Source organism: Aquila chrysaetos, chromosome 7 (genome assembly GCF_900496995.4).
Source record: "Aquila chrysaetos chrysaetos chromosome 7, bAquChr1.4, whole genome shotgun sequence".
Taxonomy (NCBI): Eukaryota; Metazoa; Chordata; class Aves; order Accipitriformes; family Accipitridae; genus Aquila; species Aquila chrysaetos.
Window position 1 is genome coordinate 39541538 of NC_044010.1, and position 15631 is coordinate 39557168.

General features: G+C 39.9%; 1 protein-coding gene across 6 annotated transcripts in view; it reads right to left on the minus strand.

The window, feature by feature from the left end:
* SYTL5 (synaptotagmin like 5) overlaps window positions 1-15631 on the minus strand; it is a 92968-nt gene that overhangs the window by 44050 nt on the left and 33287 nt on the right. For all 6 annotated transcript variants that reach the window (XM_030020715.1, XM_030020714.1, XM_030020709.1 and 3 more), the window contains one exon: window positions 5504-5719. In XM_030020715.1, coding sequence (XP_029876575.1) covers window positions 5504-5719 — 216 coding nt within the window. The remainder of the gene's footprint in view (window positions 1-5503; window positions 5720-15631) is intronic.

A 15631-nucleotide genomic window follows, 5' to 3' on the forward strand; every position in this document is an offset into this window, starting at 1 on the left:
TTAAATAGAATTTTTTGACCCTATTAAAAGAAGGCAAACTTGCTTAGAAGTTACTAAAATAAAAAGAAATTGTAAGAAATCTGAAAAGCATTTGCATACTAGAACATTTGAAATGCCTCTATTTTTGTGCTCCTAATGGGAATAAATGTTACCAAGATACTGATGAATTTTCATGACACTTCAAGACAACATAATTATTTCAAAGATGAAGAAAAATTTTCCATTACTGCTTTGTTCTGCTGTAATAACTTGGGCCACCTAGGCATTTTATCTTGCTGAAGAAGTCAATCAAAATAAAGGCATTGTTTGCAGATATCTAGACACATTCGTAATGAGAAATACAGACAGCATCAAGATGCAAAATCAGCTTGTCAGCAGACTGCTCGAAGAACTTGATTTCCCTCAACCTATTGATCATTTTAGATGCCAAATTTAAAACACAAACTGATCACATTTTAAGAAGATGCAGGGAAAAAAGTGACCTTAATGGAAAGTTTCACTTTTAGTACCTATGCTTGAAAGCTCCTGATGGCCTCAGTTCCTTGTATGCAGGGAATGGAGCAGAAAGCTTCCTCTTTCGACAAGTGCATCGCTACATACAGGCTCGCTTGATCTCATTAAATACTACAACAATGTGACCTTCAAGCACACAATCACATAAATGAGGACTGTCTTGTTCTCTGCCCTCAGTAAGTGGCAGAACTAAGAATTTGGCAGACGGCTTAGCTCCAACCCTTCTTGACCTTTAAAGCTTTATCTTGCAACTTTATATTCTAGCTGGTAATAACTCCCACAAACAGTAATTTTCTCTTTATGGACATTCAAGGGGAATATCCTGTTTCAGTAACTGTAAATTATAAGACAATTTATCTATAAACCTCAGTTTGTTATACTTAAAAATACTGATGAACATCTCTTACTACTCACATTTAAATGTATTTCCTCAAATTCACTAAATATCTTTTTGAAAGTGTTTTAGAATGTAATTAATGTGTTGTAGTGAGCTTTTCCATCACCATAAGCTGTTTTTCAGGCAAGTCTGACTCTGGAGAAATGGCAGATGAAATGCTTTAACGATGACATTGGAAGGGAGAAATCGGATTCACTTGTTGCCAGGTGAAGATGTTCTGGTCAACAGATGAACAGATAGATTGTATTATTAAACACAACGGTATCTCACCCCTACAGCTACCGTCGTGCTACTTTGTTCAGAAAATAATACTGTGTTTTACCATATCTTTAAAAAATGAGAATCTTGAAATTACCTGATCCTCAAGTCAAAGTCAGCATACTTTCAGTTTGCCGCCATCTTTTTTTTTATATATTTATTTTTTTGGTGGCTGGACATAAAACCACCATAAATGTTAAAGCAATGATAACATTAGATCCCAGACTATGTAACAGAACGTCCTTTTGCTGTACTATAGGTATCCTAAACTCCCGTGCTATGAGCATATAGGTAGGACTCCAGATGCTCAGAAGGAAGGAAAGGTCAAAATGTATTAAACGAAGCAACAGGCAGAAGCTGGCTGATATTATCTACATTTTCTTTTATTGCCATAAGATGTTCTTTGTTTCAGCAACCATTTTGGATTATCTGTGTAATTCAAGGGATTTCTGCAGTAATTTCTGTAGTACTTGTCAACATCTCTTTAAATGAACACACTCAACACCCAGTATCAGACCTTCTTCACTGACACCAGATGTAAGGCAGTAGGCTTTCCAACAGTTCTGAAAAACTTGCTTCTGAACATATTCCTGCAGGTATAACTGATGACTACATAACAGGACTTTTACAGGTTACTACTGTCACCATCACCTTAAGTGGCACTTAATAGACATTCTTGAAGACAATTTTGGCAGAACAGCCAAGAACTAGCATAGCACCAAAACTGGAAAGAGTTCACAAAGACCACCAATCCTTCTCCCTGCCTTTTAAGGGTCTCACAGTATGTACGCCAACATCCATATACATTATAACAACAGTATAACCTGGCTCTTCTAATGGAAGAGCACAGCAGGGGCTAGAGTCTATACAGATAGCAACATTAACCCAGTCTCATTCATCAAGTTTGCTAGAAGAAAAGGACGGGGCAAAAGTTTCCTAACACTTTTTGCAAAGCCACTAGCGTGGTGAAACAATCCAATCTGACAGATACAAGCACTGTATGCAGATCAATGCTGCAGAGCTAAAAGCTTTTTCCCCTCCTCCTGCCTTTTGTTTCCTACTCATACAGCATAAATGTCTCTTAACACTGGATTCCTATTTTATGTTCCTTGCCTTCTGCCTCTTAATCTTGCCAAAGGCCCTATTCACATTAACTTGATCAGCTCCTCCTTTAAATGTAATTCAAAAAGCCTAAAAATCCTGATTTTCCCTGCGTTTCTCACTTAAGTGAGAGAGAGGAAAGCAGAACTGAAGGAATTTAAACCAGAACTATGCACAATGATTTAACTGAAATACCTATCTCGCTTTCATCTCTACACTGCCCCCACAGAAGATAATCTTTCTGTGTACTCCAGCAGTGTAAAAGGCATTTTACAGATCATCAACTGTCACTATAGTCTTGCAAAAACACTGCATATGACCAAAAAGAAAGGACAGAGAGAGATTTCACTTTAATAAAGATATCCAACACCGACAAAACTTTAGCACTTGCAAAGTTTAGCACTTTGCAAGCAAATTACACCATGGTTTGTAATAATTTAAAGGCAGGCTTCAACCAGAATTAGTTTTCAAGATGATTGCTAAGACCACTACACGGCATACAGAATTGCAGGACAATCACAAGAAGTAGAGGTGGCACATGTTTTGAGAAGTTACCTCATCCATCTTTCAGCCCCAAAACAGGACCGTCTTTACTGATGTCATCATTCCTGACAGAGGTTTATTCAACCTGTTTTTAAATCGAGATTCTGTAACCTCTCCAAGTTATATCAATATTCATACCACCTAACCTAAATCCTTTCACTGCAATTTAAGTATCACGTTACTTTTCTTATCTAAAGTGAGTACGTAGAACAGCCTCTATGCCTGCTCAATGCAGCTGCCTTTTGTAGATTTACAACTCAGTTATTTTTAGCTTTCTCTTGCCTAGGCCAAACACTTCTGACTCCTTCCATTACTCTGGACATACTGTGTGCTAGGCTTGTGATCATTATTTTCTGCTGAACTTTCTCCAGTTGGCCAACATGAAGTGCGCTACACAAAAACGGGCAGGTACAGCACATAAAACAGGACTGCATCATGTATTTTACAGGCCATAATTCTGCTTGTACATCCCTGTGTGATGCTGGACTTTTCTACGGTGGAAAATACTGTTGATTCATGTTCAGCTTTTCATTTAGTACAATACCCAGATCCTTTCCTAAGAAACAGCTGCATAGGCTGTTTTTGTCCTCATTCTCTGTTTCTGCAGCTGTGTTTTTACCCAATTGTAGTACTTCCACATGTCCGTAGGGAGCCACCACTTGCTTTTTCTTCAAGCCACTTCTCTAAATTCTAAGCATCATTTTGAATCCTAATCCTGTCCTTCAGCATGCCTGCAGCACCTCTCAGTTTGATGTCACCTGCAGGTGTAACCGGCAAACTCATCTGCTGCATCATCAAAGTCCTTAACTAAAATACTTAACACTAAAAAGCCAGGAAATATTCTGCTCTATACCACTGCTTTTTTGTTTTTGTTTGGGTTTTTTCTGACAGTGAAATGTCCATAACTACTTGGGGAATGGAGCTTTATAATTTTCCAGGCAGGTCTGCAATCACACTGACAGAATTTATTCCAGGGCATAGCTCCCCTGGTTGATTAGCTTATTAGAACGGCACGAGAGAAAGTATCAAAAGGTTCACTTAAGTCAACTTATAAGACATCAGCACATCCTCCTCTATTCACAAGGACTGTCACCCTATCAAAGGAGGAAATTAAATTGGTTTTGACGTTATTTGTTCTTGAGCCAGCTCTTACTCATTGTCCTGTCATCTTCTCTCAGCTTTCAAATAGCACGGCAATCATTTGTTTCAGTATTTTTAGAGAAATTAAAGGTAATTTGACAGGGTCAACAAATCCCTTGTTCTTCCTGTCTTCATTTTTAAAGAGTAGTATTGTGTTTGCCATTCTCCACTCTGTCATCTCAACTGCACCCCATCATTTCTGAAAGGCACAGCACTGAGATCATCTCAGGAGCTGGCTGAAGCAAACCGCGAGGAGCTCAGCCAGGCCCCTACCAATTTAAAATCATTTCACAAAATCAAGCCCTTGAACACGTTTCATCTTTAGAGGCAAGACATTTTCCTCTGTATGTGCCCCACGGGCTGCAGAGAAGGTTAAGGCATCTAGCTAAAAACAGATGTTAACCTCCTAAAGCTAAAGTTAGAAGACACAAACCCTAAACTCCATGTGCTGCTGTATTAATTTTTCACTAACTGTTTAGGTAGCCAAATTCTGATATAACTAGCAATTTAGGTTCACACTCTGATACAATTTACAAAAAGCCTTATTTTCCTGGTCTCATTAGTTTGATGGTCTGTAAAAAACAAAAAAAAACAAACAAAAAAAATCCCTCTGAAACTGCTCTGATTCCTTCCCCCTTTAACATGATTATTTTATCATGTCTTTTTTGTATACCATCCAGTTCTTACATCAGGATACATAACTGAGTTTTGTTGCCTGATACATTTCTCCTTTCTTTCATGGTTATCTGAGTCAAGCTACAAAATCGCATATTACCATACCAATGAAGTGAATTATTCTTCCAAGTATACACCAAGTAAATGTCTTTGAACATATAACATCTTTTTGTTTACTTACTCGATATCCTGTGTTAGAATACAGATTTTCTGCTTTTCAGCACTGTGATCTGCTACCCTCCTCCATTCCCCATGCTCAATATTCCAACTGTGAGAAATGTGATAGCCCCTTTTGTTTTACCTCCCACCATAGCACAATTTACTTTAGAATGTTCACTAATAGAGCCATTATAAATACAGTCCTCTCTTCATGCAGAGATGTTCGGTTACTGTAAACACAAAAAAAAAGCAAGGATAGAAACACGGATTGAAGTGCTTGGACTCACAATTTTTATCTCTTTCCTTACAAATCCACCTGCCACGTCAGTCAGAACATACAGACGTCACTTGTCCTTAATTCTGTTTTGTTAATTTTGAATTACTTGATTCTTACATTTATGTCTTCATAATGTGAATAGACTGTCACTGGTTTGTAACAGATTTTCTGTCATTTTCAGAGTACTTCCCACCAACAGCTTACTATCTGTGATGCTCACAGCTTTCGTTAGAAAGCAAGCTAGTTGAAACTGGCTTGGAACTGGAAAAAAAGATACTGCAAAACAGTGCAGCAAATAAAACCACCAGATAAGCCTCTCCCCTTGTGTGCTTGCTATGCATATGCTTTTGTGCTAAGGGGATGTAAAACAGTAACACCAGCACAAAATTACTTATACAGCGGTAATCTCTAAATGTATTTATGAAAGCTGCACAACTTACGCAATCTTGGCACACACTGAGCACTTCCACTGCCCGTCAGTTCCCACGACACGACACTTATTGCAAACTCGAAGTTTGCAGGTTTGGCACAGGTCTCCTCTGTCAAAGATTAAGCCCAGGCTTTTCTGACAGCGAACACAGACCCTGCTGTTGTCCTGTTGACAATGACGGTTGCCACCTTTCCTTCTCACTTCCAGAAGCTCATTTTTCAATTTCCTAAAAGCAAGAAAATAAAATCTTTTCATTTGGAGATACAACTTAATGATCTGTGAGAACTTTTTAACAGATTAAGATTTAGCACTGAAAACTACAAGACACAAGTAAGTTCAATACAAATGCTTTTTTATATATGCTGCACAGATATGACAAAGAAGAATAAATCTATCCTCCACCTCTCAGACATGCAGTCAAGTGGAATATCTTGTGGTAGATGAGTATAAGTAACTGCAGACAGCTGAGCAGTTCTGGACAATTTGTAAACCATCTTTGCTTGTCCCTCTTCAATAATTCAAGTCATGCTGAGCCCAGGTTGATAGCAGCTCAAAACTGGGACTATCCTGTGCATCCACAGAAGGAAAAGAAGAAAATGTCTCCTGGAATTAGTGTGCATTTAATTCTATGCCAGTGTAGAGTTAGCTAGGAATGCATATGCAATTCTGCACTGGCTATTCAAAGTCTTAAAAAAAACCCAAACCAAACCATCTAAACAGATAGTGGTATTAAGCTGTGATACCACAACTTAAAAAAAAAGGGAGAATGTCCCTTTAAATAATGTGACTTGCAGATTGCCAGTTCTGCCACTGACCCTGCAGGATAAAACTATTTGCATTTAAGACCTACTTTTGAAGGCTGCAATTTCAATGGTGCATGAGTTGGGTCCTTAACAAGAAAATAACCATAAGTGAGATGTAACTACTATATTTCCAACAGCAAAAAAAAAAGAAAGGGGGGGGGGGGGGGGACACGTAATTTGGAGAGAGTCAGGAAGGATGACAGCAGAGGAAGTTTACTATGTCTATCTTCCCAAACCAGGGACTCAGGCAGGACCCCATCATACCCCAAAACTCTCACTAATACCTCCTTGTACCTTGATGCCTGACCTCAACTCCAGAGCTTTCCTTCTTGTGCCACAGCGTCTAGCTCTTATCCCTCCCACCTTGACCCACAGAACCATCTAGGTTGGAAGGAAATATTGGAGGTCACCTAGTCTAAACTCACAGCCAAAGCAGGACCAGCCAGACTAGGTTGACCAAGGCTTTGTCCAACTGAATCTTGAGTAACAGAGTAACTCCAAGAGTCTACAATGTCTCTGAGCACCCCTTCCAGAATCCGACTAACCTTATGTTTCTTTGTTTCTTTGTTTAAAAAAAAAAAAAGAGCCTTCTTAATATCAGAATCTACCACAACCAACTTGTTCCCTCTGCCTCTCCTAAGTCCCACTCCACCTCTCTAATCATCTTGACGGCCCTCGACTGAACGTGCTCCAGTATGTCAATGCCCCTCCCGTCCTGGGGAGCCCCAAACCGAAAACCGCATTCTAGATGTCGTCTCACAATTGCTGAATAGGGGGAATAATCCCTGGCCTCAGCTGCTAATGTAGTCCCGTATGGGGTCAAAATTGTTATGTCCTCTCAACACTTCTCAGCTGAAGCTCTACCCACTCAACTCCCAGGCTTCTCTTACCCTCTCATCCATCTCAACCTTTTCAATAAACAACCTACAGGTCCCCTGCTCTCTCCAGGCTCTTTCCTGACTTTCCCCAGCCCAAATCCCTCCTATCTTAAGCTCCTCCATCCTTTCAAATCCTACCTGCACTCCACTCTACCCCAGAATACCTCTCCCCCAGGGTCCCAGTTCAGCAGCTCCTACGTTCTTTCAGTTTTACATGGCTGGGTGCTGCTGTGTCCCCATTCCCTCACCCTTCCCTATGCTCTCTTTCATGCACTGCTGTCAGCCAAGAGCCTCCAGGGTCCCTCTATCATGAAGCACTCCAGGTCACTGAAATCACAATCTCTGCATACACACAGATGCTTTAAGGGGGATTTAAAAAACCTAGCTACTGGTTTCACCTAAAGATCAGTAAAAAGATATCAGGAAGAAAAACACTGTGGGAAGATAAAACCAATAAAAGATTACAGGTCGCAGCCTAGTGAAGGAGGCCGGGAACATTGCTTAGGCCACCAGGGACTAAACTCTGACAGAATTAGGTTATTTGTGGATACATTGCCTTGCTAAAAGGTTGGCTAGCATTTTGCTTCCCACTGGGATCCCATGAACAACAGCTGCTCTGCAGCCACCTGGCCTGCGGATGCTCAAGCTCTGACAGCTTTTGAAAAAGGGCATGTCCAATCCCTCCAGGCAGCGACTACAAATCCTGTCAAGCGTTTTCCTCTGCTGGCCTCTATCCAAAAGCGATTTCTTCATTCTGCTTTGGACCCTTCTCCCACATTCAATCCAAACAGCCCTTCTCTCATGCCATAACCTTCAAAAGCCTGTCCAGGCTTCACGTGCTTTCTCGGTACTTTGCTAATTGTTCTTCCAGTTTATCGATTGCATCTTACATCTACCTACCTCCTGCAGAGATACACTTAGTTACAAGTCCATGTCCATTTTCTTCTTCTGTCAATCAGCCAGTTCCAAATGCAGACGGGTGACCTGCGCTAACAACAACTGCCAGCTGCACTGCAATATTGCCATTGTGCACAGGGAAGCTGATCACCTCTTTTGCCATCCCCTCCTTGGATCTACCTCCTAAACAAGCCTGCCTTCAAACAAAGCAGAAGTCAACTTATCTGCTTCTTCTGGACTGAAAACTAAAGGCAAACACTGCGTTCACCCTGCCACTACAAGAACGCCCTCGACCACACCGTTTTAAAAGAGATACCACATCTATCCACTTGAATAACAAATACACCTTCCAAGTGCTTGTGAAGACATCTGATTGCCACGGAGGTTATGGTCACTTACATTTCACTAAACATCAAAAAACATTCAAAAAATGCTTGATCATTTACTGTCTCCTCTCTCAGCAGCATGAATTGGTCAGAGACAAAGTACTGTGCTACATGGCCCTTTTATTTTAGTACAGCCACTTTTGGTACCAACTCATCTCAGGGAAATCTGTTGAGATTGGATCATGCTTTCACACATTGAGAGGTATTGCAGCACTTTCCAAGTTCACCCCCAAAGCCCTCCCTGTCACAGCTGAGTGTCCTTCTTCACCAGGAGTTCTTAATCTGGCCAATACTTGGTGCTTCTGTCCCTCTCATCTACTTTTTGTCTTCCTAGAGTTTGCTGAAATGATCCACTTGCCTCTGCGCTGGGTCCATCCAATAAACAGCGCTCAGAGCCGCGATGGGGAACACGGCTGTCACGAGACTTTCGAGCATGGAAAATGCGGACCCAAGAAAAAGAAGAGGAAGGCCAGATCCAGTTTGTACCTGCCACCTGGATCACCACCTTCAGCTGCACCCACCAATTTCTGTTCTATCCTTCCCCTGTGAGCTGACAGCAGACAAGGACGCACCGTCCAGCCGGAGCCCTGGGACTGCTCCTCGCCTCCACGAGGCCTCTTCGGCATCTCGGCCACTCCACTCTTACTACTCACTTCTCATAGGTCAGCTCAAATTGTTGCTCTAACCTACTGGTACAGAGGTGACAGCAGTGGTTAACGTCTAAGTACAACAAGAAAACACTAACAGATTCAGCTTTACTCAGCTTCCTCACACAAAACTCCCTCTGCATCTGTACTGGGTTTACAGGGCAAGGTTTTGGCAGTTGGTCCTGGTCAGGGAGGGACGAGAGCACAGCTTGGTAGCCAGCCAAGATGAACCCACCACAGCCTCCTTCCCCCCCTTCCTGTCTGCTTCTTTGTTCTGAGTCTCCTTCAGCAGCAAAACCAGCTTACTAGTACTGGGGAGACAACTTAGTCTTTGGAGAAGAGGGCAAATCAGCCTTAAACACTCTGCGCACAAAACATTCTCTCATTGTTCACCCGCCTCTTAACAGAGTTTCATCTGGTCACCATTCCACAATAACGGCAACTTAGGGATTTGAAAATCTTGGAATTTTTGAATCCTTTCAAAATCCTCTCCCCTCAGAGTCATATGATTGATTCAACACTAAAATGATACTCAAAATTTAAAAATCGTATTCGGTTTCTTGGTATGTCCAAGCTTCTCTTTGCAACCACAAGGGACAGGCTTTCCCCTTCCCTCCACTCATTCACAATGAACCCTAAGAAAACTCAGATGCTGTGGTCCAAGAAAAACACAACAAAGTCTGAGGGCTTCTGACACTATGATAGGAGCCGGTAACACCGAGACATTCTTATTTCAGCTGGAGCACAGAAATTGTCTTCAGCTAGCTGGACCAGAGTCCTACAAATGCAGAGTATTGGTTATCCAGTCAGAAGGGAGCAATTGCAAGCAGAAGAGTTCAAGATAAGAAACTGAATGCTATAGGTCCTTCTAGATTCCCTGAAACACAAGAAAGGAGAGGGTAACTCAGAAGATGAATATTATTAATCCTCAAATCCCAGAAGGGTTAAAATACTAAGCACTACCAAAGGCTCATTTTTCGTACCAGGTTTATTTCCAGTGGCTCATTTTTACTTAAAATCAACACAATGACCCGTTGCATTTCAGGAACTCCACAGGCAGTATGATGACTTTTTTTTTTTGTAATTATCAGTGTGTCCTATAGACTGCATCCAGGTGTTACACAATATTGAAAAGGGATAACAAGTGCAGCATGTAGCTGGACTGACTTACCGCTACTCTTTATCCCCCAAGACAGGAACCAGCTGTATTATGAACACCCTATTTCCTTTTGCCATCCTAACATTTGAGCTCTCCTTAATTTTCAAGGAATCTAATTAACCATGCAGTGAGATATTTCAATCTCAAATATTAAACAAGAATTAATCTTTATATTACTAGGAGAGGATTGATGAAAGAGAAAATAAACTCAGCAGAACCCAATTTAATAAGCTGCTGAAGAAAAAGAATCCTATCATACACTGAAGTTTCTAAACCATCTATTACAACAGCTGTTTGACAGAGGATAGGTACTAAAAAGAAGTTTGTTACTGCCAAGGATAGCAGAACATTTAGCCATTCCTCTAACTGTGAATTTATATTAAGATCCCTCTACTGTCTGAAGAAATATGTGAAGTACATTGGAGAAGAGTTCTGTTGTAACTAGTGTTCCAGGTAACACTGAATGACCTAATCTAAACCTTCCCAAATAGGGCCTAAAAGACCCATATAAAATATCACAGCAGGAAACAAACAAACAAAACTTAGCCAACACCGAATTTGAGAAACGACTCAGATCTTAGATTAAGTCCATCCTAACAAGTAAATGTGAAAACTTGATGCCTTGAAAAGATGAGGAAAAAAATGCAGGCGGCAAGGACCGCAAGTCTACAAAACCCAAACCAAGGAGCAGCAAGCAGTTGCAGCTCTTGGCACATTTGCCCACCACCTGCAAGAGGCACAAAAGAGGCCCCAAAAGAGTCTGACTCCTCCCTACTATGCTAAAACTCACGAGGCAGTCAAAGGCGCTCATTCCCTCATAAATGCAGCCTCCAGAGATGGAATATTCCCAAACCTTTACAACCCTGTAAAGAGGAAGAAGCAATGAGAAGTCTTAACAGATCCATTTCTTCTTAATAGTATGTTTTACACTAGAGAACATTTATTCCCCAAATGCAGAAAAGTAGAATAGCTATACTGCTGCAAGAGGCAAGACACTCACTGCTCAAGCCATTCACTTAAATGAATGCCATAATTTCCTCTAATTCTGTAAACACGATCCACTTGCTTTGAGCCAGGTAACTTTTTTTTTTTAAATACCAAACTGATTTTTTTTTTTTTCTTCATTTCAGTACAATTTTGGAAAACTTTTTGTTTTGAAAATCTTTTCTACCTCATCTCCTCTCCCTTTTTCGAAAAACCACGGTCAAATGTAATGGCATACCTGATTCCTCAGTTTGGTTTTCAAAGTTCTCCTGCATCTTCCTTCTCCCCATTTCAAACACCTTTTTCATCTTAAGATGTAGAGCATCAGAATCCATGTATTCCTAATTTTATTTTGCCATTCTAAGTTTCCAGAGTTCAGAGAGTCATAAAAAAATTGTAGTTTAAAAAAAAAAAAAAAAAAAAACAAAAAACCCCAAAAACAAACCTGTCCTCAACCAACTATAATTAAAGACTTCAGCAGGAAAAAAGTTTAAATATATGAAATTGCTCCAGTCTTGCACCTGTTCTTAACAAAGTTCTGTTTCCTGCACAGATGAGTTGACACATCCTCCTTCTGAAGCTCTACAGCTGTTAACTTAGATACTACAGAATTTTTCTGTCCAGGAACTGGTATCAACATACTTCTGGAGGCTGAGAGAGAAAGGAAATCTTCTCCCCAGACTGATTCCCAGTACCTCCTCCAAATTCAACCAGATTCTCTCCACTGTCTGACACAGTATGTGGAAAGTAACAGTAAATATTGTTGACAATTCACAAAAGGATGGGCTATTACCAATTTCCATTCAGATCTCCTTGTATTGTAAAATCTAGCCATTTGACTACCTGAAGTATTTTTTAGGTTCATATTTTATAAGCACAGATTTCCACATTTTGCTTATGTAACAGATCTGTATGATAAAAACTGTCTTAAAAATATCCAAGTATGGAGGTATATTTGTGACAATGAAAGGAAACAGGGAAAGGCAAAGAATAAATTTGTAAAGGAAAAGAGAACTGGCATAATGAATGGCAGAATAGAGCCCAGAGAACAGAAGGAAAGAAGGCATGGGAACTGAAGTGATATTGGATACTATAATAATGACAAACTTCCACAGATGAACCTTTTTCTGAGTAACTCCCTCATCTTCTCAACTAAAAACTGTTAATAAGATTTAAAAAAAAAAAAAAAAGCAAATTGCTTGTTGGTTTCTTACGAGTCTTTGATAAAATAAATTGTACCCAGAGTATGAGAATTAATGACCATCAGAAATTCTTTCGCCAATGGAGGATGTTCATTCTCAAACACTGGAGAGCAAAACAGGCATCTTTACCCTTAGTGTCCTGGCAATAGTAACTACTTTTGATGGCAAAGCCTCTGGTTCAAAGAATAACAATGTCTTAAATTCACTTGACAAATGAGATAGCTGTCAGACAAGCAACCTCCTAACTTCCCATACATGTATGGATGAGCAATATGCTTTAACATAAGGACTCCTTCCTTCAAATATTTATAGGCAGTTTTGCAAAAACACAGACCATATACCATACTATATACTATCTTGCAATCCTTTTGTGCTTATAAATAAGTCCAAATGTATACTCAGCAGATAAATCAATTCCAGTTACTCAAAATTTTTTTTCTGAAGTACTTGCCTGTAGTTACCACATGGTGGTATCCATGCTAACAGTCTCTCCTATATTGTAATGAAGTTAATACCCTGAATTGCTTCTGTGGTTCTCTTCGGACCGATAAGGAGATGCCATTTTAATTAACTGAAAAGACAGGAATGCCAACTTGCCTTGTCAATACAGATCTGGGGCTGGTGCAATTCTTACACAACTTCTGGCAACCTAAATGCTGAGGGAATGATTCAAGCACTAACCCGATAAAGCCTTATCCTTGGAAGAAATTGGCATGTTCCTTCTTTGTTTTCTCACTTCAGCAATTATTACACTGGCATCTCCTCTTCTAAAAGCATGGTATTCACAGCTTTGCTTCATAAAGAATGAAAAGAACCATTGTATTTTAAATGCTGCCTAAGAAAATAGTCAAGGTAAGAAAGAAAGGTACATTACTGGCAAGTGTGTCACGCGTGTTTTCTCCGCAGTAGCATAAGAATATTGAGATGAAGAGCTAGCTCCAAATGCAAAACGCTATGACCATCAGGCCCAGTTCCCTGTGTAACACCACATCTGGGGAGGATGCAGTGGGGCTGCTGTTGGAACAGAAACAAACCAACAACAGTTAGATGAAACACACCTAGTACATGCTACACCGCTCCTTTCGGCAAATACATTCTTTCGATTTAGTATTGATTTCATGACTTGTGACACTACACATTAAATGTGATATGGGTTTTCATAAAAAGGGTCTTAAAAAAACAAAACTATTTAAAAATTGTAAAAGGATGGAGAAATAAGGAAAAAGATACATGTTTCAGTCCAAAACATTCAGTTCAGAATGTCTTGACTGACATTATCTGGATGCAAGTTTCTCCCAGCAACTCACATGTTAAAAAAAACCCTACTTTTTCACCCTCAGTGTGGTCAAGTTCACTATTTTTAGGTATTTTAGCTCTCTGTAATTTAATGATTTCACCCACATAATCTTAGCATTTGAAAACAATCATGATGATCATTCAGCTGACATCAAAAGCATCATAGAGCAGTGTTTAGAACACTGTAGGTTATTTGCACAGGTGACCTAACAGCTTTAAATCAATATTCTAAGAAAATTTCCAGTCACACAAGACACACACTTAAAATTAAGAACATAAACCCTAACATTTATTAAGCGGGTTGCTTATTTGTATTATCAAAACTAGAGCACAGAAAGAGTATTTCCTGCCTTCTGTGTTTCTCTCTCATGTAGGTGAAATACTTGTACATCAAATGAAAATACAAGAACAGCCACCTGCACTCCAGAACACCAGTGGGAACAGTGATAGTGGAAAATAACTCTTTAACAATTTCGTTATTAAGACATCCTCTTACACTTACTATTGCTTTCATGTTGAATAGAAAGACCCTTTCAAGTTACAATGGCTTTTGAAGACTAATAGGGACAGAAAAAAACAATTATCAAGATGGATTCAGAAAGAGTGGAACAGACTAATAAAAATTCTTCGGTACAATGTACAAGCAAGCATCTCACCAGAATGAAAAATGCCTTGAAAATAAATACAAAGGAACTTGTTCTTCTGCAAAGTGCTTCAATAAAATACATGACAGATTGCACCAAATGGAATTCCAAAGACAACAAATGTTCCTCTGAAGTATACTTATAAGCCATAATTAAAGATATCCTTGCCAAGCTTTTCGGCAAGAAAAATTATGAAGTCTCCTAGGAAGCAGTTACCCACTCAGTTCTTCATAGTTTGTATACCTTGGAAGTCTTTTATAGACTACTTTCCACCATCCTCAGGCACAGTATGGTCTAGTGACAATTCTCCAAATATACTCTGATCTGAAATCAATTGGTTCATATACAGGTGCTAGAACTATGCATAAGCATCGTGTTCCACCATTAGTTACCCTAATTAGCATTTTATTTCAGATTAACTTCATTTTCAGCCTTTTCTTAGGGTGCTCTTTCCATTTGTACCAAAACACAGGTAAGCCAATACCACCTGCCGCTTTACTGAACCGCAGTCTCCAGAGGTGCCTTGGGTTCTCAAACTCAGTAGGTTTGGCAGAGTGACTTCTATTAGTGCCAAAAAAGCAGAAAATTAGGAGGTTTATGACATCGTATTAAAAAAAAACAACAACAAAAAAAAAAACAAACCAAAGAAACAAAAAAACCCCCACAAAACCTCAGGAGTTTCAACTTTCCACTTGAGATTGGGAAATAACAGCAGTAGAAGAGAAAGCTTTCGGGGGGTTTGGGAAGCTAGTGATCTGATACACTGCTGCACTTCATACCCACACCTTTGATCGAGGACTACTGGCAGGTCACACATTTCCAAGGCCGCTACCTTAGAAACGTGAAATACTTACTTTGAAATGCCTATCCTATTACAAAATAGAGCACAATGCCTGGAACAAACAATGCTCCATCTGTTTTCTTCTGTTCTGTTTTCTTCTTCATCTGACAAATCATGAAGGAGATGAAAATATTAATTTGCCCACAGCACCATAAAGAAACACCTTTCCTTCCAGTCTTGCAGCTGAAGCAGCAACCAGTTTTAGCCCACTCCATTTAGGTGAGCCGCTACATTTCCCCAGTTAAATGGGCTGCACACCAATAGAGGCATTGCACTTAGACTCGGTTCTCTCAAGGTAGAAAGATTTCCAAAACCGGCAGCTAATTCTGCACGGATTTCCAAATAACAGTTCTATGCAAAAGAAGCCTCAGCAGGTGCTGAGCGTACGTCTCTGCAATGCA